We start from the raw sequence: 24,340 nt of genomic DNA on the forward strand, positions 1-24,340 counted from the left end.
GATGGATATGTATTTTATTACAACCGGGTCAGGATGGCTTACGAGAGCTAATAGTGATTTACAGTCATGTTTTCTGCTGCTTTCATTACAGTCAAAGCGCTGTTTGGCAAGGTAATCGAAAGGCTATTAGTTTCTCATCCCATTTCAGAGGCAAACGAGAAAGGCTGTTTTGCAAAAAGTCATAAACAGTGAGTCAACGAAGACGCATACACGAAATTACACCGAGTTGTTCCAATCTGGTTATTTCTACTGAATCCAGCATTTATTTTTGAAGCTGACGGAGCGAATGATTTTCAGAGTAATCAACCAAAGGCGCAGCAAGGAGACCGCGGTACACGGATGCCGTAAGTAAAACTGCTGTGCCCAGCACCAGGAACTTTCCGGCAGTAATGAAGGTGTTAAGGTCGATGTGTCAGTCGTGTTCTTCAGCTTCCTTTTGTGTCACTACTAAAGCATCACGCAAAAGGTTGGACGGTTTTTCTCGTGGTGGTGTTTGCTTGCTTAGTTAGATTTTGGGAAGTCAGGTTAATCCTACGTTCCACACGGGCTCACAGGCACACAGTGACTAATTTTTCTGTGAATACTTCGGGGGTGGGGTAGTGGTGAAGAAAAGCACCTGTTGGCAAAGCCAGCATGCTCCCCGGGCGTGAGAGAGGCTGAAGTTTGCTCCTGCCTTGTCCGACTTCAGTCTCGGTCATTTCTGAACGGGAGATGGTGTTAAACCTCGATTCGCCCACTGCGGAGCCGTACTTCGGGCGGCCCTATAGTCACCGAAACGACGTTGCTGATGGCCCGAGATGTCTGAGAGCGAAGCCCACAATCACCTCAGAAAGACACGGAAGAACTGTGTCGGATTTCCTGGCTGCATCCTGGGAATCCGAAGCTAGACCCAGAAAACTGTGTTTTGGGGTCGGGGTGTCTGTGTAAAGCAAGGCGAGCCTTTTTTTCTTCGGGGGTCTCCGCAGGCGCGGGCGGTGTGAGGCGCTGCCTGCCGTGGACCCCCGCCACCGTGCCCGCCGCCGGTGCCTGCCCCACGGACCCTTCCCGAGCCAGCGGCCCGAGCACCGGCACGCAGGCGGAGGAGGCAATCGCTCCCCTCTCGCCTGGCTCCGCTCCTCTTTCGCCTTCGTGTTTGAATCGCCCTTAAGCTACAGTACCCACCGTGCGCCGGGGAGGGGTGGCGGTGGGGGATCTCGCCTACCCTTTCCATATTTAACCATTACCTAAATCCGAAGGGAAATGAGCAAACCTCTAGGCTTGGGTCTTAAGGTATTTTCAGCGCCGTTGGGCGTATTTATCCCAAAAGTTTTCCACAACAAGTTATTTCTAGTCTAGGGGAGGTCTCCGACGCCCAGGGCCCTGCCTTAGCCCCGATTGTACCGGCCCGCAGGGCTGGATGGCGGCGGAGGCGCGTCCCCCCGCTGCCGGGCCGGGCGCAGGGCGGGCGCCGGCTCCTCCGTCCCCTGCCCTCAGCCGCTGCCCGCCTTGAGTCAATCTGTGTTTTGAATCTGTGACTTGTTCTCGTTGCGGAAGTTGAAGGGGATCCAAGAATAGTTCAGATAGATGCGTGTAATTTCTAGAGCAGAACCCCGAGAGAAATGAAACGCCTGAGTCCAGAATGACACTTTGATGTCACTTCAGCGAGCCCTGTGAGGTGGAATACGGTAAGACATTTTCATTTAAGGAAAAACGAGAAAGAAAGGAGGGGGAACAGTGCTGATTTGTGAGGCACTTTTTTTTTTTTTTTTTTTTTTTTTTTGCAGAAGCTCCTAACGCTCAGGAAGTGGAATTTGTGGTTTAGGGGGCCGAGCTCTGAAGGAGTTGAGAGAGACAGAAAAAAAAAAAAAAGAAAAAAAAAAAGCAGCCAACTCAAGCACCATTGCTCCTTAAAGGGAGGCTAAATTTAAAATCACCCAAACTAGCAGGCTGCGGCGCAAACCCCGGCTGCAGCCCAGCTTCCTTCACCCCTCCAAATGGGTAAGCGCTTTTGCCTTGCTCGCCTCGCGTGGGCAGCTGCGGGCGGGCCGGGGTGGCAGCGACCCTTCTCCTCTCCTCAGCCCTCCTCACCTCCCCTCCCCTCCCCTCCCCCCTCCTCCCCTCCCCGCCGCCCCCCGCGCCGCTCCGGCTCTGCCTCAGTGGTGGCGGCTCGGGGAGACGCCGGCCTCGCGCGCGGCCCGCGTGCCAGCGGGGGGTGGGGGGGGTGGGAGGGGGCGGGTGCCGGCTGCGGCCAGGTGGGCTGCGGGACTCGCCTTCCCACGGGCACGGCCCCGGCCTCGCAGGCGGCCTTGGGCGGCGGAGGCCGGCGGCGCCTCCGCGGCGTGGCTTTTGGAGGGAAAAGCACCGCGCCGGGGCGAAAACACGCGGCAGAAGCGGCGCCGGCGCCCGGAGCTCCCCAACGGCTGCGGCGGCGGTTGCTGTCGGGGAGGGCGGCGCGGTACCGGGCCGCTTTGATTCTCGCCCCCCACTCGGTGCCCCACTCGCTGCCGGGCCCCGCTCAAGGATGAACCGAGGCGCAGGTGGGCCCGGGCAGCAACGCTCCCACCCGCTCGCCCGGCGCTGTGCCCGGGGGCGGCGCCTCGCGGCCCTGCCCCCCGCCGGGCGCGGACGGGCCGGTGCTTCGCCGCGCAGCCCGGGTCGCCACCTGCGGGGCAGCTCCCGCGCCCCTTACCTCCTTCTCCCGTCCGCAAACCTGAGGCCACTGACGGGGGGGTGTGTGCGGGTGGAAGGGGAAGAAAGAAAGAAAAGCATCAGCAGCCTCCCGAAGTCCCCCAAAAGAACCAAACGCAGCTTAAGCTCGCTTTCTGCAAAGTGTGCAGCGTAACCGCAGGGGCGGGCCGGTGCTAGACGGGTCCCAGTGAACGTCTCCCGCCTTCCTCAAGGAGCAGGCGGGGGGCAGCTCTGGTTAGCCCGGTCCCTGTCCCCCAGGGCCCCCTGAAGGTTTCCCACCTCGTTTCTCTCCCCGCCCCGGCTTTCGGTGCCCGCAGCTGTTGGCGCCGCGGCACCTTGCAGCTGCGGACCGCAGCAGATTCCGTTTTGTTCGTTTTCGCGTTATCGTTGTTCGCGCTGGAGGGGTGAATCAGTCCCTCCGACAGCAACAGCCTCTCAGGCGTCGGGTTAGGCTGCCGGGTTTGTAACGACTCTCCCACCCGTCCCGGCAGCAGCCCTGCGCCCTCCGGCCCGCTCTGGGTGGCGGGCACTGATAAGCCGCTTCGGGGGTGCCTTTTGCTGGCGCCGCTTTTGCGGCGGCTGCCGGCGCGGACGCAAACATGGAGGCGCGGTGCGCCCACCCCGCCGAGCGCGGCCACGCTGCCCCGGAGGGACGGGGCTGCACATGACCGGTCCCCTCCCCTCCCGCCCCCGCCTCCGCAGCTCGCTCAGCCCCCCTCGTCCGACGGACGGTGCCCGGTCGCTGCTGTTGCCTGTTCCCCGCAATCCGGCAGCGGCCGTCGAGCGTGGCCGGGGCGGCACCGGGGGGGGGGGGGACGACAGCGCTGGCCGGGGCCGGCGGGAGGCTCAGTAGCTGCGCTCTGGGAAGGGGGGGGCGAGGCGAGCGGGGCCGGGGGCGGTGGCCTGAGCCACCTGCACGCCGCCACCTGGCGCGCCGCCCCCGGCGAGCGGCCCCTCCCGGCCGGCGCCCCCGGCCCTCACCGGCGGGCTCGGCGCCTCCCCGCAGGTCGCCTCTCCGCCGCCGCCCCGCGGGAGACTCGGGGGTGACGCTCGCAGCCGCCGCCGTGCCCGGCGCTTGGAGAGGGAGCGCGGCCGCGCCGGCCGTGGCAGCACCCCACCATGCCGAGGTCCTTCCTAGTAAAGAGCAAGAAAGCGCACAGCTACCACCAGCCCCGCTCCGCCGACGAGGACTACAGCCTGCGGCTGGAGACGGTGCTAGCCCAGATCTGTGCAGGTAGGAGCCCCCCGGCCGCAGCCTCGCCCGCCCGCCCCGCGTCAGCCCGCTACCGGCGGCGCCAGCACCGGCCGGTGGCCCTGCAGCCCCCGGCACCGCAGCCGCCGCGGGAGGCTGGCGGGGCTGATGCAGGGCTGGAGGGACCCCGGCGGCAAACCTCGGCGGGAGCGGGGCCGCCGCGGGAGGTGGCCGGGCCCGCACTGAGGAGCCCCCTCGCCCCCTTTGTCCCGCAGACAGCAAGATCCCCGAGGACGCGGGGCTGTGCCGCACCGTCCTGCCCGATCCGGAGCCTTCCCAGGGGCGCTTCTCCCCGGAATCCCACCTGACCGAGGCTGCCGATGGCACCTCCGAGTCAGCGCCCAGCTGCGAGGGCAGCGTCTGTGACAGGGTGTCCGAGTTCGAGGATTTCTGGAGACCTCCCTCGCCCTCCGTCTCGCCAGGTAGGACCGGGGCGAGCGGCGCCGGGCCCGGGTCGGTGCGGCGGGGCAGCGGCTCACGGCTGCGTGCCGCAGGCCGAAACAAGTGGAAGGGACAGATTTGCCTTTTCCCACGCACTTCCACTCGTTTTCGGGTTATCTTTCTCGGGTTGCTTTTCCAGCCTGTCTGCCGGTGGTGGGGAAGCGGCGGCTGACAGGCTGTAGGAAAGCTGTGGTGCCGTCGGGCGTTGATTTTTTGGTTTCTGATTAATTTCTAGACGCAAGCCGGTTATGTTTTAAAGGTCCCGGCATTTTCCTACACTGGGTCCTGCTACCCCGAGTCAGATGTGTTTTAAGACAGTAAAAATTTCTACTAGGCGATCTGTATACCCGTAGTAAACAGCGTTCACTTTGTATTTCGTACTATATGCTAGACGTTTTCCCTAACTCCTTTTCAGGTTATTTCTTGCTTCTTGCCTATAAAAAAGATCCCTCCCTCCCTCCCTCCCCCTCTTCTCTCTATCTGTTTTTTTTTGTTGTTGTTTGTTTTTTTTTTCTTTTCTAAAAACGCATTCGTGAAAAAACAGCAGAAAATAATGACGGTCAGATTTAAATACCCCAAATCCAGGAAACTCACACTTATGGCTGCAGCGCCTGTCTCTAGCTCCCTCGTCCTGCCTTTGATGTGGTTGGAGCAGTGGGAGATGCTGTCCCCAGCCTGGCGCGAATACTTATCTCGTTTAAAAAAACAATGGTGTTATTTTATAACAAAATTATTTTTATATAACCCCCACTTTTTATTGCCTCGGTTAAAAAGTGACAGCTGGAAAAAAGAACAATTTCTGTCTTAGCGAAGGAAAAATTGTCTCAGCTTTACCGACAGCAGACGCCAGCAAACGAATGCTTAGTCCGGTTTCCCCACCACTTTCCCACTTCGTCTTTTACAACGTCCTTGCATATCAACGGCTGATTGTGATGAACAGGGTTTGCATTTTGAAAGCCTCCCTCTATTTTAAGAGCCCTAAAGCCCTTTGAGGGGATATTCAAAATGCTGCCCAGTATCATCAAAGCCGGCCACGGGACAGTTTCAGTCTACAAATGACAGACCTGACCAAATGCAGCAGTCTTTCTTTTCCTAATATTTCTGCACAAAGTGTACCAAGTGCATAATTTTTGATCTAACAAATTTGTCCTCCTCTTCCTTCCCCAAACAATTACAATTTGTGCATTGGAAACAGGCCGTTTTCATGAGGTGTCTAAAATTAGACAGATGTAAAATGGAGCAGGTATTTACCAGGGTTGCTCTGCTTTTTCCCTCTCCCCACTCGTTTCTTCCCCCACTGTGGGGTTCATTAGCTCCCAGCCAACCACCCAGCTACCCAGGGAAGGTGTCTTTGCAAAATGAGGGTGACATCCCCAGATCAAGATTTTTTTGGTGGAGGTAGGGGAGGGCAGTCCTGGGACTTTCTGATTCCATTCACAGGAAGAACAGGAAGGTAAGGGACTCCTCTGGTAAGGGAAGGTAACAAGTACTGTAAGGAAAGAGCTTTATTAAATGAACCTCAGTGCACTGAGAGAGATGCTGTTAACGTTAATGATGAAGGCAGTGGCAGCAGGCTTAGATAGTCGGGCTTCCTCCCACAGCTGCCCCCCAACCCCTCTGCCTTGAAGCTGCTTCAGATTCAGTGTGAAGCTGGAATTCGTGCCTAGATCACCTCTGCAAGATGCACTGGTGAGAGACTGGATTTTTATGATTGTCTTTGTCTGGGTGGGGCACAGTTTCTATTCTTTGACAGGCAGGTCAGATAAGAAATGATGGTTCTAAATCATGCTCAGGGCAGGTGCAGTGAGTAGTACTGTCACCCCCTTATCCCTAGAAGTGAACGTAGGTGCAGGTTGCACTTCAATACACAGTGAAAGCCAGATTTCAGATTTGTCTTTGAGTGCTGTGCTGCTGATCTAGGCGGGTGCGCACAGACACAATACCTGTTAACACTCTAATACGTTGTTGACTCCATCAGTGCAAATCACTGTTATTTAACCTCACTTTCTACGTGTGTCTGTAATCACATGCGTTTGCATATACAGAAGGTGCCTGGTAGCTCAGTGCAACAGTATATTAGTATCTCCTGATGAGCCTGATCATGCTGCGGTCTTGGGGGAGGCTTTTACTGGGTATAATGGTGTTGTGCAGAGAGCATGGTGTTCTGTGGTCTGCGGAGGAGGACACCTGAATCTTTCTTTGCTATGCATATCAATTTGTTCCCAGCGATTTCAGGCTGAGTTTACCTTGCCTTCAAAAAAGGGCATTGATGTCTTTTCTCACAGAAGTGGTCTATACAAAGAATGCACAGAATTGCTAGGAAGAGTAGGGAGAATCTGTCTCTCCCTCCCTGTGCACCCCTTGGGGGCCTAGGTGCTGTGTAGCAGAGGAGAGGCAGACACAGAAGTGTCCAGCAGTGTGGCAGAGCAGGGTTTGCAGGTTGCCTTGACACTGGGTACAGGGCTTGGATGGCTTGAGCTTGCCCCTGAAAAGTATAGCGTGAGTGGCTCCCCTGTGCTTGTGCTTGAGAGGTCTCCAAAGCATGTGAGGTGATGGAAGGAACATTGCACGCAAACTGATCCGTGGTGCAATGTTTACTGTGTCCCATGTTGCCAATTCCAAGGGCTCAAAAATCAGGTCAGCCTTCCCTCTGCTCTCACTCAACAGACTGGCTTGGAAATCAAGATTGTAAGTAATACCTTATGGATATTCAGTTCTAGTGTTGAAATATTGAGGGTTTACATTTTGATGCTTTTCTTTACAGTCTGGGCTGCAAGTTGTCTTTAAGAGTGAAATAAAGTTAAAACAAGAACAAGCAAACAAAAGGAAAGCTGAGAGCCTGATGAAATCATGCAGTTTCAAAAGCTGGGGCTTTAAGATAGTTTTGAATCTTGTGATAAAATCGTGAGAGATGGCAATGCTGAAACTGGTTGCAAAGACACAAGATAGATGATGTGACGCTGACCACAACTTTTGCAGTCAGTGCAGAACAGGAAAAATCATGCTCATCATCATGTCAGCTAATGTGATTTCATAGCTCTGTTCAAACGTCCCAGTTGGTATGTGCACATATACTTCCAACCAAAAGACGCTGATTTCAATGGAAGAATTTGAGACTATTAACATCTGGATTTTTGTAAAAGATAAGATACAGTCAAGTCATTCATAGCTCAGTTTTCACCTCGTCTTCATTTCCCTTCTGTAACCCTCAGTGACCACCTGCCTATCCAAATAGACGGCCTAACACATCTTCCCTAGCTCACCCCTAGTTATCCTGGTTTGCCAATGGTTGAGAAAGCCATGGGAGCTGTGAAGTTGACAGGAATGAAAAAAGGCAAGATAGAAATTGTGGATGAACAAGTTTTTGGGTAAGGGAGGTTGTTATGGAAGCCCAAGTGGTAAGAGTTGCCTGTATCTTTGTGAATTCAGCAATTAATTGATTTATCTTTTCCTTGGTTCACTAAAACAATTATCCAGTGGAGATGTTTGACTCTCCCAGTGCTGCTGCCTATTGTGATGAGTGAAAGCAGAGCACCTTGGGCATTAATCAGCATCTCTGGCAGACACAGTTGGGGTCTGGTACCTCATGTTCCCTGCCTAACTTTGCTTTCCTCTATGCGAGGCTCCCTGAGCATTGGTGCCTTTAGGCACTGATCTCAAAGGCTGTGTTCCTGCCATTGCGTCAGGCTCTGCTATGGCCCCCAAGTGTGATTCATCCTGTGGTGCTCACTGCCTTGGTCAGATGCCATTGCCAAAGGTGAGCCTATTAGAGGCATCTGAAGCCATCTGAGCTTGTTCTGGTGGAAGATTGCTTTGATTATGACTGCTAAGAAAATCTTTTTGTGTCTTCAGTTTTTAATGCTGTCTATACCGATGGTTTTGTGAAGCTCTTTATTTTGGGTGGACACAGTTTCTATACTTTGAGAAACTCAGAGAAATCTGAAACAATCACGATTTTATTTCAGATGAGGACAAATTTTAGTTTATTTTTTTCTGAAAAAGCAATGCATGACATTCAAGCCTCTCAGAAGCTGGTTTTTATTTTAATTATGCTGTAGTATAGTTATGAACAGCTGTGGCATGAAGTTGAGAGCCTAGATTTGGTCATTTAATTGTGAAACAAGTAGTTTTCAGTTTTGTTGAACAGGTAAATCTCAGCACGCTTGCTCCTTCTGGCACCTCTGTAATGTTGTATTTGCTATATGTGTGTGTGGGATCTACATCAGATCTTAAACATGTGGACTGTCAGCTTTGATGCCCATCTTGGGACACCATAGATATACTTTTCTGAGGAGCTGCAGATAAAACCAAAGGAAGTTGCAGATTGAGTTGTTTAGTATCTCAACAGTCAGATCAACGTGTGCACACCTGGGCTCCCAGAGATGGAGACAGATAAAATTGGTGGATGCTTTAAGTATTTTGGTGGGGACAGCAGGTGAGTAGGTAGTACTGGACGCACAGACTCCAGTGCAATACAAAATGTCCTCCCATTGGAGATGAAAGGGCAGCCTTAATGTGCAGCGTAGGGGTCTGGCTCTGGGCACAAGTCCGAGTGCTGCGATGATTCTGCCCCACGATAGCAGCTGGATTCTGAAGCACACTAATTCTGATGCCCTTGTGTTTCCACAGCCTCGGAGCGATCTGTGTGTCCATCCCTAGATGAAGCATCCCCCTTCTCGGTGCCCTTCAAACCGTACACGTGGAACAGCCTGGGTGGCTCCGAACTGAGGCACCTTGTGCAAAGCTACAGGCCCTGCCCGACGCTGGAGCGAACCTCAGCCCTGGGGCTCTTCTGCGAGCGAGGATCTGAGCCTGCCCTCTACGGTGCCGAGTGTAGCTCTTCCCTCGGACTTTATGGTGACTTCGGCTCCCCGGGCCCAGGGCTGTTTGAGCGGCCGCCAGCAGCAGTGCCTGGACTCTTTGCTGAGACGCAGCCTGGGCTGCAGCAAGAGAAGGGGCCAGGTGGCATCAAAGTGGAGTCGGACCTCTTGTGTCGCCCATTGCTCATCAGCACTGGCTCTTACAAGTGTGTCAAGTGCAGCAAGGTAAGGATCCCTTTCTCCCACACTGGTTATGACTCTTCTCCAGCCCCTTCTCCCGGGCAAGCCTGACCCAGTGTGCTCTCTCCACTCAGGTCTTCTCCACGCCTCATGGCCTTGAGGTACATGTGCGCCGCTCACACAGTGGCACGAGGCCCTTTGCCTGTGACATGTGTGGCAAGACCTTCGGCCATGCAGTCAGCCTGGAGCAGCACAAGGCTGTGCACTCGCAGGTGAGAGCGGGGCGGGCTGCCAGGATGAAGGTCTGATGAGGGCCAGGGCCAGCTGCTTGCTTCAGCTGGCGCTGGGGAGCCCATGAAGGCAGTCACAGGGCAGTAGGTGGGCACCTAAACGGAGCAGAGGAAGAGAATGTGGTAGGGCTGCAGTGGGCAGCTGTGGGTGAGGATTACAGTGGCAGGTAGAGGAAAGGGTGAGCAGCTAGTGAGCAAAGGAGCAAATGAACAAATTAAAAAGCACAGGCTTTGTTTCCATTCCCCAGACCTTGTGTGCGTCTGTATTAAGCAATGGGCACTTTTGGCACTCCAGAAGTAACGGATAATAAATTTTCACTCCTGGAGCTGGAAATTGTAATGTGCCTGTGGACTTTTTTTAACAGCTAAAGCAACCCACTGTGCTTTCTTTCGATGCAGCTCTCCTCATTCTTTCTCCTCCCCTCCCCCCGAGAAGTGAATCTTCCCTTGTTTGTAGTCATTGTGTCTGTGCAGGAACATCTCAACGACCAGTCAGGTATAGAGCACAGACTTCACCCGTCTCGACACACTCTGAGTCACACACCAAAAGAATATGGTAGTTAATTTTGGTAGGAGGACTTGTAACATTTTCCACCTGCTGATATTGTGCCATATTTCCCCTTCACCCACCCACTTGACTTGGCAAATCTTCCTTCTTCAGATTGGCTTTTGGAGGATAGAATTACAGCAATGTTTTTTTGCTGTTTTATTTACAATTTCATGAAGTGTGCAACAGCAGACAGAGCACACAATGAGGGCAAATAGCTCATCACCCATTAAATAATGGTGAAAAGAGCAGCACTGCATATGGTGTCCATGGAGGGGACATTTCAGGGAGGGCACATTAAAAGCCAAATAAACAAAGGTGATTGTATGAAAGCATAGAGGAAGACGAAGGTGTGATGGTAGTTAAGGGATGGAAAGAAGAGATGATTTATGGTGGAAGAAAGTGGTGGAGAGGAGAGATAGCAAGGTATTAATACATTTTTTTGATATGTTAAAGTAGTAAGCCAAAAAGCTGTTTTCGCCTGGTGCTCTAGGTACCTTTCATTTGAATTTTAATGGAACTACACATAAGCAGTTAGTTGTTACCTTGCCAGCAGAAGTCAGCCTGCCACAGAGATTTCCCAGGACAGCCAAGCAGATTTCAGCACCCACTTTCCTGTGTACAGTGGAGAGCTGGCCTCTGAACAGTGCTGCAGCTGTTGGGCTTCCCAGTGGAGTGATCGTGTCCTGGGCCCCTGCTGAAATGTGCAGGCGGACTCTGGCTGGTTGGTCAGGGCTGCCTCCCACTTAGCCATTCCTGATAGCAGGAACAGCTGATCAATTGAATTTTTGTGAGGAGTGGTGCACAGCACTGGGAGAGGATGCATTATTTTTTTACCATGTAGTGCTATCATGCCAGTGTTAGTGTCTCTGCAGGCCAGCCAGCCCTCTGGAGAAGTGGAAGTGTTTGCTAAGGCAGAAGGGGCAACACTGATGTTCTGGTGGGATCATTGGTGTGGTGTAACGTGTGTGTGTTTGGGCTCTTCTCTGCAGGAACGCAGCTTTGATTGTAAGATTTGTGGCAAGAGTTTTAAGAGATCTTCTACTCTGTCCACCCACCTGCTCATCCACTCGGACACCCGGCCTTATCCGTGCCAGTACTGTGGGAAGCGGTTCCACCAGAAATCTGATATGAAGAAACACACCTTCATTCACACAGGTCAGCCCTGCAGCTGCTGTTGTGCAGCCCCAACTGTGAGGGCAGGTCTCAGAAGAGGTCCCTCTGCAGCAGTCCATTCCTTCTCAGCTGGGACACTACAGGCATCTCCCATGCCTCTCACTGCCTTGCTGCTGTTCCTCATGCTGTCTGAGCTCTACTTGTGCAAAGGAAAGTGATTTGAATGTGGTTTCATGAACAGCAGCTGCAAAATAACCCAAATCCTCACAATCCAATCGGTGCTCCCTTAATAGCATCCACCAATGTTTATTCAAAGGGCTTTTGTATAAGATGATTTGTAGAGTATTATATTCATGGAGCCTTGATTTACAGTGGAGGTCCCTGGAAAATGACAGGTGAATTTGATTGCAGCTTTTTTTTTTTTTTTCAGGATCTATCAATTTACAGTAGAAACAACAGGAGTCTCCTCCTCTAGATCAAACACTAAACTGAAGGGCCTAGGGTCCAACTCTTAGTCTAAATATTTGTTTAGAGATTGCCTGCACTTCCACCCGGACTTTCAGAGAAATGTCTGCAGTTTGATAGAGAATGGAAGGAGAGGTGCAGAGTTCTCAAGTTTCACTGTTAGTAATAAACGTGGAGACTAATAAAGTGCAGGTGAATCACCAAAGGAAATATCATTCAGTGAGAAGGCAGGTTTGTCAGAAACCTTTAAAAGAAAATCTTGCCTTTCAGTCTTGCACCATTCACTTCAAGTAGAGGGAAATGACGACGTGTGAGATACAGAAGCATTTGGAGACATGAAATAACAGCTGCAAGCCTGAGATTCAGATGACCAAAATCCTGTTTCCTGATAGTGACCACTAGCAGATATCAAGGGTGAAGCCTAAAAATGGCAAATATATAGAAAGATGGCCTTATATGTAGCGCTGCTTGGTTGGGACTTTTGTAGATGACAAGCAGCGAACAATAAATGTTACTTGTAAAGATTTTTCCACCAGATGTTTGCTGGATGAAAGTGAACTATTTAGGAAGAAACACAGAAAGTATTTCCATAGTCACTTTTTCAAATGAGGCTTGATTAAGTAGAATTTCAGCCAAATTCTGAATCAGTCAAAACCATTATTTTGTTGTGAGAACAGAAACTGTTCCTGAGCTTTTAAATTGCTAATAAAAAAACAGGTCCTTAACTGAATCAGAGATCCCTTTCATATGCAGCATACATTTGTGAACTGAGACTCCAACACATTTTGTATTATTTTATGTTTCTAAGAATCTGATCTTCAAACATGCAAAGAGTTTGTTGCTCCAGCTGAAGTCAGTGGGCTCTGCAGGTGCGAAGCCACTCTGAAAATCAAGCTTGGTTTTGTGGTTGGGTTCCCTTTTGTCTGTTACTTGATAATAAACACTATGAAAATGCACTGAGATCCTGCTCCCATGGAGGCCAGTGGAGTTTTGCCACTGACCCCTCTGTAGGAGAAGTTCTGGAGGCTGGATTTATTCCCATTTATGTTATTTGCCTGCAGGAGAACTTGCAGGCTGGCTTGAGGTGACTGCTAGCATTTCTGTGTGGGGAATGGGGAGAAGGGCAGATCTCTGGATGAACCCTGCCTTTTAGGGTTCACTTAAGGGCCTTCATACCTCCCTGGGGAGACACCCCGGCTCGCTGGGTCTGGCTTAACAACCTCCACCTATCTATTCCACCTGCCCCCATGCTGATGCTATAATAGGTGTCAGGCATTCAGCACGACTTGCGGGTCTTTCCAAGAGTTCCTCTTGTTTCTAGGACACAAAGTCAGTTTTAAAATGCACAGAGCCCATGCAGCCAAGTGATTTACCAGTTACAGTGTCCTGAGAGCACTCAGTGCTTCGGGCTGCTCCCAGGACTATACTGGGCCGATGGAGGTGCAGCCAAGTTCAGGCCCGCTCAGCTGCCGTGCAGGCTCTGTCAGTGCTTTGGGGCCCCCAGTTGTGTGTTTTTTATAAGAATGACTTCTTCGGTAGTGGCACAGGGATCCCTTGGATCAGCTCTAAGGGCCAGTGTGCCTTTTCTGTTTGCTCTGGTCCTGCGTAAGCAGCGTGTTGCCTCTTTCACACCCTCTCTCCTGCCTTCTGCTTGCAGGTGAGAAGCCTCACAAGTGCCAGGTGTGTGGAAAAGCCTTTAGTCAGAGCTCCAACCTCATCACCCACAGTCGGAAGCACACAGGCTTCAAGCCCTTTGGCTGTGACCTCTGTGGCAAAGGCTTCCAGCGAAAGGTGGATTTACGGAGACACCGGGAGACACAGCATGGCCTGAAATGAGTCCCAGCTGCAATACGGAACATACCTACAACACTAGGAGAACAGATTCCCTTGGCTTCCCCACTGGACCCAAGCCCTGTCCTGACCGCAGACCCTGGCATTACCTTTCTGACCAGGAGCTCAAGGAGGAAAGAAGAGGACAGGGCCATGCATTGAATGACTGTGAAAGAGGAAATCGAAGGCTGGGGTTTCTCTCTTTCTCTTTCCCTCTCTGTTTCTGAAATAACACTGGACAGTAAGCCTTTTAGATATGAAGCCTGATACTCCAAAGACAGATAAGCTACCTAATAATCTGTAAGCTGGAAAATATTTCTCCCTTGGCCAAGATGAACCCCCTGAAGTTGTCAGTCGCTTGAATCACCTTGCAGGGAAACATGGGCATAACAGTGTTTACATGGCAATGGCAGACAGCTGTCAGCATGTGGTGTAGGGAGTGCTCGCCTTGGTTGAGTGTCGGTGCTGAATGGCTTCACTTTTGGTTTCCTCTTGGGAAAACCTGGAGGGTCAGGACTGAACTGTGCAGTTTGACATCTTGCTGGTTTTTAGACAAAAGTACCAGCTTGGGCCTGATCCTGCTCTCGCTTGTTCTGGTGCACATAGGGAGCTGCATTAACAGTTATAGAGAGGCCCTTGTTATCCTCCCGGAGCCATCTCTGCACAAGGCCTGGCTGTGTGCGTGGGTGTTTGAGGCATGGGGGGGTTACTTCTTGCTATATCAACCAGGGAGAAGGAAGCTTGTGAAAAGTGGAAAAGCCAAAGCACAGATTTATGCCTTATACCTAGAAACCCATCCAACAAGTGGTCCTGGCTGCAGAGGGCAGGAGCACCAGGGAGGCATGGCCTTCCTGTCCAGACCATTACTGGCACTCTGGGCTTGTTGTAGTAACTGGAAAATAGCTACTCAATAGCATAATTTGTATATTTGTTTTTGTTGTTTTTTTGTTGGTTTTTTTTTAATTTTTAAAGGGAAACTCAGCTGAGGTGGGCAGGAATCATGAAAGATTATAATTGACTGAATTTGCCTTAAATGACCCTGCATGTACCTCAGTTAAAAAAATGCTGTTTTTACTTTGTTGACAGATTTGTAAATGTCCTTATTTAGATTTTATGGAGTGTCTTATGTTTATTGGTACATATTTATTGGAATAATGTTTTAAGTTAATAAAGTATTGAGGATGGTCCAGAGTGCTTTTCATTTAATACATAACTTCAGCACATTTGTGAATGTCAGCCATAACAATGCTACACCACAGTAATGGTTGGGGATATGGCATGTGAGGAGGGAATGCAGGCACAGCAGAATTTGCACAAGGGTGCACGAAGGTGATTGAAGAACACCACTGCCATATTTATTTGTCTAACTCCCACTGTTTTCACACTTTTGAAGGCTGGGGTGTGCTGTGCTTAAGACTATTGCTGTAAAAGGGTTTGGAAGGGAGACAGCAGTTTTAAGTGTCTGCTTTGGAACTGTAGACTGCCAGAAGTCCCTGCTTAGCTGGGGAGGAACTTGAACGTCCTCCTACGAGATTAAATGTCTGTGCCTGTGAGTTTGCAGGGACACCTGAGCAGCAGGTGCATCATTTATACTTAAGCCTGTTGGGACTCACAGCATTGCCTGCCTGCCTTTCCAGCAGGGCTTGCTCCAGCTGGCAGTTGCAGCCCATACAAAAGAGAAGCAGGAGGATGACGGAGGGGTCCCTTGTTCTTTCCCCAGTGGAACACAGCATGGCAGCCTGGGCTTTTAGATGTATGCATAACCTGGTGTGCCTACGTGGGTATATACTCATTTCCAGCTTTGTGGTTTCATTATGGATAAAACCAGCAAGCAGGGGCTCCCTGTGCCCTGCTGGGCTGGCCCAGCCCTTGGGGCACCCTGCCCACCCCAGGACCATGGCAACCTGCCATGGTGCCACCCAGGTCCCTCCACGCTGCTGTCTGCCACCTCTGAGAAGGTCAGACACAGCTCCATCCTCACCAGGCTGCCCTGGCAGGCTGTGCCGTGCCCCCATTCAGGCAGGGCCCATGCCACAGCTCTACGGTCCTGGCTTTTGTTGAACAGAAACAATCACAGTTGTTAGGGACAGAGGCTGCAGCACAGGCACCACAGGAGGTGCCAGGTGCTCTAAAGGCCTCGTTAGGCCCATTATGCCGGATTAATCAATGCACAAGTGAGTGTAGGGGACTAAGAGGTAACGGGGAAGGCCTGGTGGTGCCCTGGGCCCTGCCCAGAGCAGGGGAAGCTCTGAGGATCAGCTCGGCCTGTGGCACAGGTAGGCTCGGGGCGGCCCCGGGGCCACGCGCGGTATTTATTTTACAGGGAACTGCAGTTGTGGCCGGAGCAAGTGCTGGCAGGGGGTACCAGGCCACCCCGGGGTACCAGGTGTGGGGTGACCGGGGCACAGCAGCTGACCCCAGCCCTTCGGCCATCAGGAGGGCCTGTCCCTGCCAGCACAGCCTCCCTCCCTCCTGGCAGGCCAGCTGGCCTTACTCCAGCCGGCTCAGTTACCCGTGCCTGCACCCCAGAGCGTCTCACTTCCCCACAGGACACTGGTGTGGTTTGGGCCCAGTGTGACCCGCTGATTGGGGCTGGCAGCTACCGGTGGGGGCAGAGGGCTCTGCAGCACCCACACGCTGTGGTGGCAAGGCTGTTCTCCAAGGCAAGAAACTAGGAAGGTTGTTTTTACTGGTCTAAGTTGCGTTTTCCACTGGAGTATCTTACAGCTTACTGGTACGCCTCAGGGTACTGGTGAACTGTTGCTGAGGACCTGAACCCCTTTGCAAGGGCTGTGCGTGGCTGCAGGGGAGGGTGCTCCCCACCTTGCCAGCCCTGCTTGCATCCAGTGCCAGCTCAGCTGGTGGTTTGGGATAAACATGGCTACCTCTGGGGAAAAAGTCGTGGCTTTAAGGTGGGGAAATCGAACTGAAGAGGAGGAAAAGAGCATCTATCTAGGGAGAATCAGAACAGGCTACTGAGAGGCTGTGGTGCAAGTCTGAAGATTGGAAATATCTCTCTCAATGTTATTATTGCATACCATTAAAAATGCATTATGCATATTACATGACTCATTATTCATGAAGCAGGTTCCATACCTTTTGTCTGCCAGAGTAACAGTAGAAAGGGTAAGGAGAGACACTGGAGCACACCTTTGTTTCATTCTGTAAATTTTTAATGACACCTCTAGCTAACCAGTTGGTGAAGCTCAGTTCCTGCATGAAAGTGGAAAGGCAGAGCTATCTACAGGACGACTAAGCCTTTCAGAAGCTAATTTGAGCTTGTGTTCATCCACACCAACGATGATTAGATTACCTATCAAGTGTGCAGAGCTATCAGGATTCAGGGCTTTGAAAAACAAGGTGAATTTATCTGATTGATTTAAAAGACATGGGTGGAACAAGTGGGTTATAAAAAGAAAAAGTCTTTCTTATAGATATTAGAAAAGTACTTTTCCTGGCAAGCTAACAAACTTGTAACTTTGCTTCCAAAAGTTGTCTTGCCTGCCCAAACCCCAAATTTATTAGTCGGAATCAAAATGCTTTATCCAAATCAGTTAGCAGGCTGAATTAATTCATGAGGCAAAAACAAAGCAACTTATTAGGTTCCATCCTTATGCCAAGCAGAGATATTTAAAATTAAAATATGCAAACATCATCTGTGCTTTCTATACAGTCAGTTTCCAAAAGCTGATAGTAACACTCAGATTGGATATTGCAACACAAGGGAGAGAGCAGCTCTTCTGGGTCTTGCTCCTTCCTCAAGCAAAACTTGTTGCAGTTGATGGGGAGGAGGGAGGAAGAGGTTTCTAGAATAAGCTTTGGGTGAAAGATTGCGAGACTCGTGCAACTGTATTTGCAAGCTGTGCTGCTGTTGCATGTTGGCAAGGGAGTGCTCCTCAAGTCTCTGTGTTTTCCTTCCTTAAGAGAAAAAACCCAAACAGGTCAGTTGTGTCGAATTCATCTCCAGCGTAACCCCAGTTCACATCAGGAAAGGATTTTGCCTTCATCATGTCTTACTCTAAACTTAATAGTGAAATACAGCTCAGCATACAGCCCTTTGAGGGGATTCTGATTCAGAAAAGCACTGAAATATGCATGTAAGTCAATGAAGTGCTTCCCTAGCAAGGACTTTATAAGATGCCTGCTCAGAGTTAAAATTCCAGAGATTTTCCCTGCTGAATCCTAGACCTCATTCCATTGCCAAGCCACATCCTGTCTGTCTGTTTTCACCTGCAGTGGAGGTGGCTTCTGAGAATGCCAAGGGTAATCTGTTTGTTGTTTGGTTTGGTTTTTTTTTTAATTGTCAGTGGGGTAGTGGTAGTTTCTAGTATTTTTCCTCTGAGTAATAAAGCAGTCTAGATAGATTTAAGGCATGTAAACATCTCTAATACATTATAATGCATGTAAAGTGATGGAAGCAGATTTGAAAAAATATTTGCACATCTCAAGTGGCAGCCATGTCTGAGTATGTATTGGGTATGGGTATCTAGTTGTGTCTTTGACTTCCTACTGGGGGAAGAAAAAAACCCAACAACCCAACACACAAGACTCAAAGACTTTCCCAAGTCTTTATCGCACGAGTCTGTAATTTACAAATATATGGACTATAAATAGAGGGAACGCATAAATCTGGAATAAAATGTTTCATACATTATAAAAATGCTGGCCACACCTTGTTATAGTAATATTGCCTAATGGATTAACTTGGAGCATGTGATAAATCTTTTAAATAAGATGCAAGCAAACTACTTTTGTGCTTTTGTGTGCTTGTTCCGTGTACTTGTTCTCGTCTGGTGTGTGGGGTTTTTTTTGGGTTTTTTTGTGTTTTTTTTTTTTGTAGTAGAGATGACATGACAAAAGAATACTGAATAAGACAAATCTAGAAACAAAATAATGTGACAGATAATGAAATTATTTCTTTCTTTTGATACCATCCAGCCAACTTTCTGACGCATGTGATCTCCCAGCCAGCTGGATACTACTGTGCATGTGCACATCCACCCCCAGCTCACCCAGGCCCAGCTTGCCAAGGTACTGGCAGCAGTTGCTGCGGCAATGCGGGACTTCTCCACTCCAGCAGCCCAGAAGTCACCTCAGCTGCTGGCTGCCAGCTCTCTCCTTGGTGTGCAGGACGGTGGTGGCTGGTCAGCTAAGGGCACTGGCAGGATCAAGGCACAGCATGTGTTTAAAATGGCCAATATATTTCATTGATTTAGTTACTGTAACGTAGCCAGCTGGCATTAAAGGGAAATTCTAATCCTTTGAGGTGACAGTTCGGTATGATATACTATTTATGTTTTACATTTTTTCTTCCTTTTTCCTATGCATAATACATGCCCAAAACCCACCGATAGACTCAGAGGGTGAGTTCAAAGGGGAAAAAGAGATATCAGTGCAAGAGGCAGGAAGCCGAACTCCCAGAGTTTGAAAGAGTGCACTCATCTGATGAGAGGCAAAGTAAATGTTTTCAGTGTTTCGTATAGGAAAGTTTAAATATTGCAGTGAAGAGCCACAACAAACTAATTGTATTGTGTTAAGTGATCAGCCAGAAGAGATTAGACATTTATTTGGTCTAAATTGCTTGCAGTGGCCACTTCTAGCGATTAATTTACCCTGATTTAAGCCAAGGGATCTTATGTTACCTGTTAAACCTGCTACATCCCCAGTTTCACAGTCAGCTTTGTCTCTGCTGTTGCCTTTTGCCTCTCTGAAACACAGCAACATGGATAGGCAGGTGGGAGGGTGAGACCAGCTCCCACAAAGGGACTAGGTGAAAAATGGTCTTGTTCTTTTTTACACAGCTGTGTAACTCTTTGGGCTGCTGCAGGACCGATGGTTGCGTGTGTAGACATGCCTTCTATTGCAAACCTGGCAGTCAGGTAGCTTGGCCCTGCTGGACCAGGATGCTCTTGCTCACACTGAGTAATAGCGGGTGTTAGTCAGGGCGCTGGCACCTCGAGCTCTGAGAGCAAAGAGCTGGCTCTTCCTGTGTGCTTGTGCCAGGCTTTGTGCTGCAGGGGCCTGACCTTTGCTGAGCCCTGCTGTGTATTCTCTGTATCTGCTGTCAGTCAGTTTTGGAATTATTTCTGTTTTCAGTAGCTTAAATTAACATTAATGGCAATCGAGAAGAGTCTCCTTCCTGTGTGATGTTTCCACCGTGGCTGAGGTGTTTTGTTTGTGAGCTCTGCTGCCCTGGGAGCTGGGTAGCCTCACTCCCTTCCTGCCCGCTTGTCAAGCCAGGCCTGGCTCCAGTGGGGCTTGCTGCCATTGTTTCCTACACGGATTTGGCAATCTCTGGACTGATTTCTGTGGCCAGTTGAGGTGGTGAAGCCGTTTGCCACCTCTTCGTTCATCCCGAGTGAGGGGGGCGATGCTCCAGCAGGCGCTTCCGTCCCAGTTTCCCCAGCTCAGGTTGCGTCACAGACCCTTGCAGGAATGGAAAAGAACGGTTGCATTTATGGGAGGAAGGGGTTTTATGCAAGTGGAGTGAGTTCTGTCCTCTTACTGTTCCCTAAATTCTAAATGCCTCTGTCTGAAACCTTTCACACTGCTCATAGTGGGACTCCAGTCAGACGTGGAGCCATGGAGGAGCACATGCTTGCCAAAGTGTGAAGTGCCTCAATCTGCTAGGCATGAAATAATTTCAGAGGGGAGATGTTTGACTGTTACTTCTCTCTTTTGAGACTGCTGTGGTTTGGTTTTAACTGTGGCTCTTTCCACTTGCCATTTGGATGTCCGTTTTGTTCCTCTGCATGTTCAGTTGCTGAAATCTCATGTTTGAGCAATTTTTTCTGCGGGCCTCTGTATGATGGAGAGGGCTGCCACAGCCTTTGTACTGATGCTCTGGCAAGATTAAGGACCTCATCCTCTTTGCTGCTGTTTTAGATCTCAGTAGTGGCTGGAGAACCAAAGAGCTTTCTGCAAAATGCAGGCATAGGGAGACATGGTTCTCAAACCAGCAAGTGTATTGGATCCTAAAGATCCCATACAGTAAATAGTAACACAAAAGGACAACTGCACTAGCTGGGTTGGGTTCCGCCACTGTTCATCCAAATCAGGGGAAATGCTGCAATTAAGCAGCATGACTAGATGTGTAGCTTGTGTTACAGCAAGGATGCCTGTGGCTGATGGCAGTGAGTGTCTTCTCAGTAAATGTTACTGCTCCCTGCCCAGTCCCTCGCCTGGTTAGCTGCGTGGTGGGAGTTCAGCCAATAATCAGCAAAGCTCCCTGAGGACACAAGTACTGGTGGGTGAATCAGGTCTCCAATGTGGTACTACTGCCTCTTGGCCAGAGTGGCCTGGTAGTGCTGGAGGTCTGGTGGGCTTTGTTTTGCAGAGGGGGATAAAAGATAAAAAAACCTCCAACAACAAACCCCATCTCGTTTCCTGGCACTTTTTTACCCCCTGAATGCTGTAGAAGCCAACCAATATCAGGCCTTGCTTCCTACCCAAAAAGCAGCTTCTTCCTCCTAGCTGGGCTGCAAATATTGCTGTGCCTGTTTGTTGCTGCTGTGGGGTGATTCAGTGCCGTGTGTTTTCCCTGACCCCCTCGCCCTCCGCTGGGAGAGAGAGGGGGGTCATGTCTATGTGAGAGCTGGTGGCAGATGCCCTTGCTAAAAGCTGGCTCCCACATGTGGGCTCCCAGCCAGGCCAGTGTGTAGCAGGGACAGGCCTGCAACCGCACAGCCCTGCTCCTGGCCTGCCACACATCTGGCCTTGTGTTTTGGGTGCTCTGTTTCCTGTTATTTCAGTCCCTTACTCCAAAGGGGTGCTCTTATGTTTATTGAGAATAAAGGGTGGTGACTGAAATCAGGGATATGGACTAAAGGAGCTGCAGTACCCCTCCAGCATCGCTCACAGTAGCCAGGGGACATGGCATAATCTCTGATGGCATTGAGATCACAGCTGCTCCAACTATGCTTCTGGGAGGTTTCATGTTCTTCACAGCATAACAAAGTATTTCGTCAACTTAAACAAGTGGGAAATGGGCCTAATTCCTCAGTCGGCAGTAAAAGTGCTTTTCAAAGATATTTTTTACTGTTAGCTCCAAACAAAACTGTTTTCATGTGACTGAGAATCTGACTTAACAGATTTATATGATGCCCTGAGGACTGAAATTCACTTCTGTAGGACAAAACCAAACTAAAATGCCCCTTTGTTTAAAGGCTGGGCCAGGGAGAGGAACAGGGGGAGTAGGGAAGATGCCATGAGTGTGAGAAAGCCGTGTTAACTCCACCTGTCCACACATACCCAGACTGCTATAGCGACTCAGAGTCCTATAAACTTGAGAGAGAAATTTCAAATAGCGTTAATTGCACATCTTGCTAATGGTGGTGCTTGGTTGTATGTTGTAACAGTGGTTGACAAAGAAGTAGGGGAAACTCCACCACAATACTTGAGAGAAAATGTGTGTGCCGCAAGTGCCTCTGGCACATCCGGGGCAGCTGTAGCCAGAAAGGTCAGGCTAAGGATCTGTCAGGTGGTGCTGAAGCAATACGATCACTCCACAGGAATGCCTCAAACACCTTGAAGGGGGAATATGACCTGAATATGGCTTGGAGGATGGAGTACTCAAATACACACCACAGTCCTGAGGAAGGAAAACCTCAGGCTCAACTCATTCACACACACAGAGCTAAGAGCATGCTGGGCCATCAGTAATTAGCTGGGGAGGGTGATGTGCATAGCATTGCTGGTGGGGATCAGAAACCTCCAGGTATGAGGCATATTGGCTGCAACGTATCTAGAGTTTCCTTGGCAGGGGGAAACCTCAAAGTGGCCTTTGTGGATTTACAGCTGCGTTAGGAGGCTCTGCGTGCTGCTGTGACACTGTGGCCTGAACTTAACTACTGTACCATGAGTACAGAAAAATGTGCTTCTAGGGGGTTCTCTAAAATAACCTTAGTTCCTGAACTCACGGTATGTTACTGTGAAGTGTCTTGGCCTCTGGTAGTGAACTTATGGCACAAGGGAATATTTTCAAGGAAACATATGGCCAAAGTTTCAATCTCTTTTCTAGTGCTGGTTTAATGGATCATGTTGAAACCAATCTGTAACTCCCTTTTTGGGGGGTGTGATGTTCCTGCAGCTCCCCAGTGTTACCAGATTATTTCAATGCAAGCTTAGTGTCCGAGTAAAGTTTTCAGCGTTAGTTTCCTGCAGGGGTTCAGAGTGAGCCTCTAGGTAAGCTGTTTGGAGGGATGGGTTGGCTGCTGTGGTGGTCCTCCATGATCAGGAAAGCTCCGACACCCCTGAATTTCCAGTGGGGTTGTGAGGCAATCCATTAGAGGGAGATATGTGTGGATCAGCATGTGGCTTGCTCATTTTTGTTGCTCTGAGCAATATCTGTTGACTGTTCAGAAGGCACGAGAGCCCCAGGTGTCAGGTGTTGTTGTGTATCTGATGAAGAGATTCACTTGTGGAAAAAGACTCAGCGAACTGTTACTCTTGTATACATTTCTCAAGTGCTGCCTGGGATGTGTTGCAGACTAAAAGAGGATTTTTTTGGGAGAGGTAGTCGAAGAGCATTGCTATGAATTTACAGTCCAACAGTCCCAATGAAGAATAAAATTCTGTTCTGTACAAACTTCTACCCATCGAGTTTGGTCCCGAGTTATCCAGAAAACAAGTATTTCACTAGGATTCTTCCTGTGAATATACTGAACATAATTCTATGTTTTTTTTCTCTGTGCTTATTTGGTAAATATCAAAAAGAATCTCTTTTCACACTTCTGTTCCTTCTGAAAGGCCCCTAATAGGAATGCTTATCAACTCCCAAAATGAAATGATTGGACAGAGGGAACACCCATAGGTGACTCGAGTGGTGCTGAAGTGTTTCTGCTCTGCTTCCCATGTTGCTTTCCCTCCCTCCCCCAGTTCCCATAATGCAAGCTCTGCAACTGCCAAAGCCACACCCGACTCATGATTTGTAGTAGGAGAGAGCAGACACACGCAGGGAATTGACACTTGGGTTGGGACCTAAGAATTGAAAACTGAAGCAACTTGAACTGCTCAAACTACCTCTCTGTTGCTTTCAACCTTATGACAAAAGCTGTTTCTCTGCTTAGACATGTGCTTTTTACTAGAAGTCTTTCTAATTAGCTGGGGCCAGAGAAATCGGAGAGGTGGGGGCAGTCACCTTCCCTTCCCTTGGAACAAGGTCAGCATTTCCAAAAGCTGCCCTCAGCTGGGAGCCAGGGAAACGGTGCTCAGGTTCTTGCAAAAAGCAGGCCCAGCATTAGATGCCAAGTACTTTGGAGGATGCGTCCTGAAGCGATAAGCTCAGTCATTTCTTCTTCACCTGACAGACCTTTTTGAGTCTCTTCAGGGCAGGAATGTATGGACTCGTTAACGTACTCACCAGTGATCTTCAGCCCTTCGACTATCATGTGGGTGAGCTGCAGATGCAGGAATGCACGTGTGTGCACACCGTTTTACTGTGCATCGCGGCACTTACAGCTGGCTTTCTTCCTGTGGTTAAAACCTTCGTGCCCACTTCTGGGATCTGAGCACAATGCGAACAACCTCGCAAAGTAAACACATCCACCTAGAATTTTTATTTTCCCAAATCACTCCTTTAGCTAATGTTTCAAAGATACATGTATATATACCACATCTGGTGCAAACCAACTACTTTCAGTCTGTTGGATCAGAGTCAATATTTGCCTAAGGTATTACAGACGGTCATGAAGTTCTGGCTAAAAGGAAAAGTGCGCTCGTTGAGGACTGGTCT

At 49.9% G+C, this 24,340-nt stretch overlaps 1 protein-coding gene and 1 long non-coding RNA gene across 2 annotated transcripts; one reads left to right on the forward strand and one right to left on the reverse strand.

Annotated features, from left to right (window-relative positions):
* LOC129737221 (uncharacterized) lies at positions 1 to 2,766 on the reverse strand. Its single transcript, XR_008734795.1, has 2 exons — positions 2,669 to 2,766; positions 1 to 1,647 (listed from the first exon to the last, which is right to left on the reverse strand). It is a non-coding gene; the product is annotated as an uncharacterized LOC129737221 (long non-coding RNA).
* Positions 2,767 to 3,546: 780 nt separating this feature from the next.
* On the forward strand, positions 3,547 to 14,795 carry GFI1 (growth factor independent 1 transcriptional repressor). Its single transcript, XM_055725152.1, has 6 exons — positions 3,547 to 3,901; positions 4,135 to 4,341; positions 8,990 to 9,405; positions 9,495 to 9,632; positions 11,190 to 11,355; positions 13,436 to 14,795. The coding sequence occupies exons 1-6, from the start codon at positions 3,787 to 3,789 to the stop codon at positions 13,612 to 13,614; spliced, it is 1,221 nt and encodes a 406-aa protein (XP_055581127.1). The 5' UTR covers positions 3,547 to 3,786; the 3' UTR covers positions 13,615 to 14,795.
* Positions 14,796 to 24,340: the final 9,545 nt, after the last annotated feature.

This window comes from Falco cherrug, chromosome 12 (assembly GCF_023634085.1).
Source record: "Falco cherrug isolate bFalChe1 chromosome 12, bFalChe1.pri, whole genome shotgun sequence".
Taxonomy (NCBI): domain Eukaryota; kingdom Metazoa; phylum Chordata; class Aves; order Falconiformes; family Falconidae; genus Falco; species Falco cherrug.

Coding starts and splice junctions, on each gene's coding strand:
- GFI1 (XM_055725152.1), top strand. CDS start 3,787: ATGCCGAGGTCCTTCCTAGTAAAGAGCAAGAAAGCGCACAGCTACCAC. Junction 9,406..9,494: donor AGTGTGTCAAGTGCAGCAAG/GTAAGGATCCCT, acceptor CTCTCCACTCAG/GTCTTCTCCACGCCTCATGG. Junction 9,633..11,189: donor ACAAGGCTGTGCACTCGCAG/GTGAGAGCGGGG, acceptor TCTTCTCTGCAG/GAACGCAGCTTTGATTGTAA.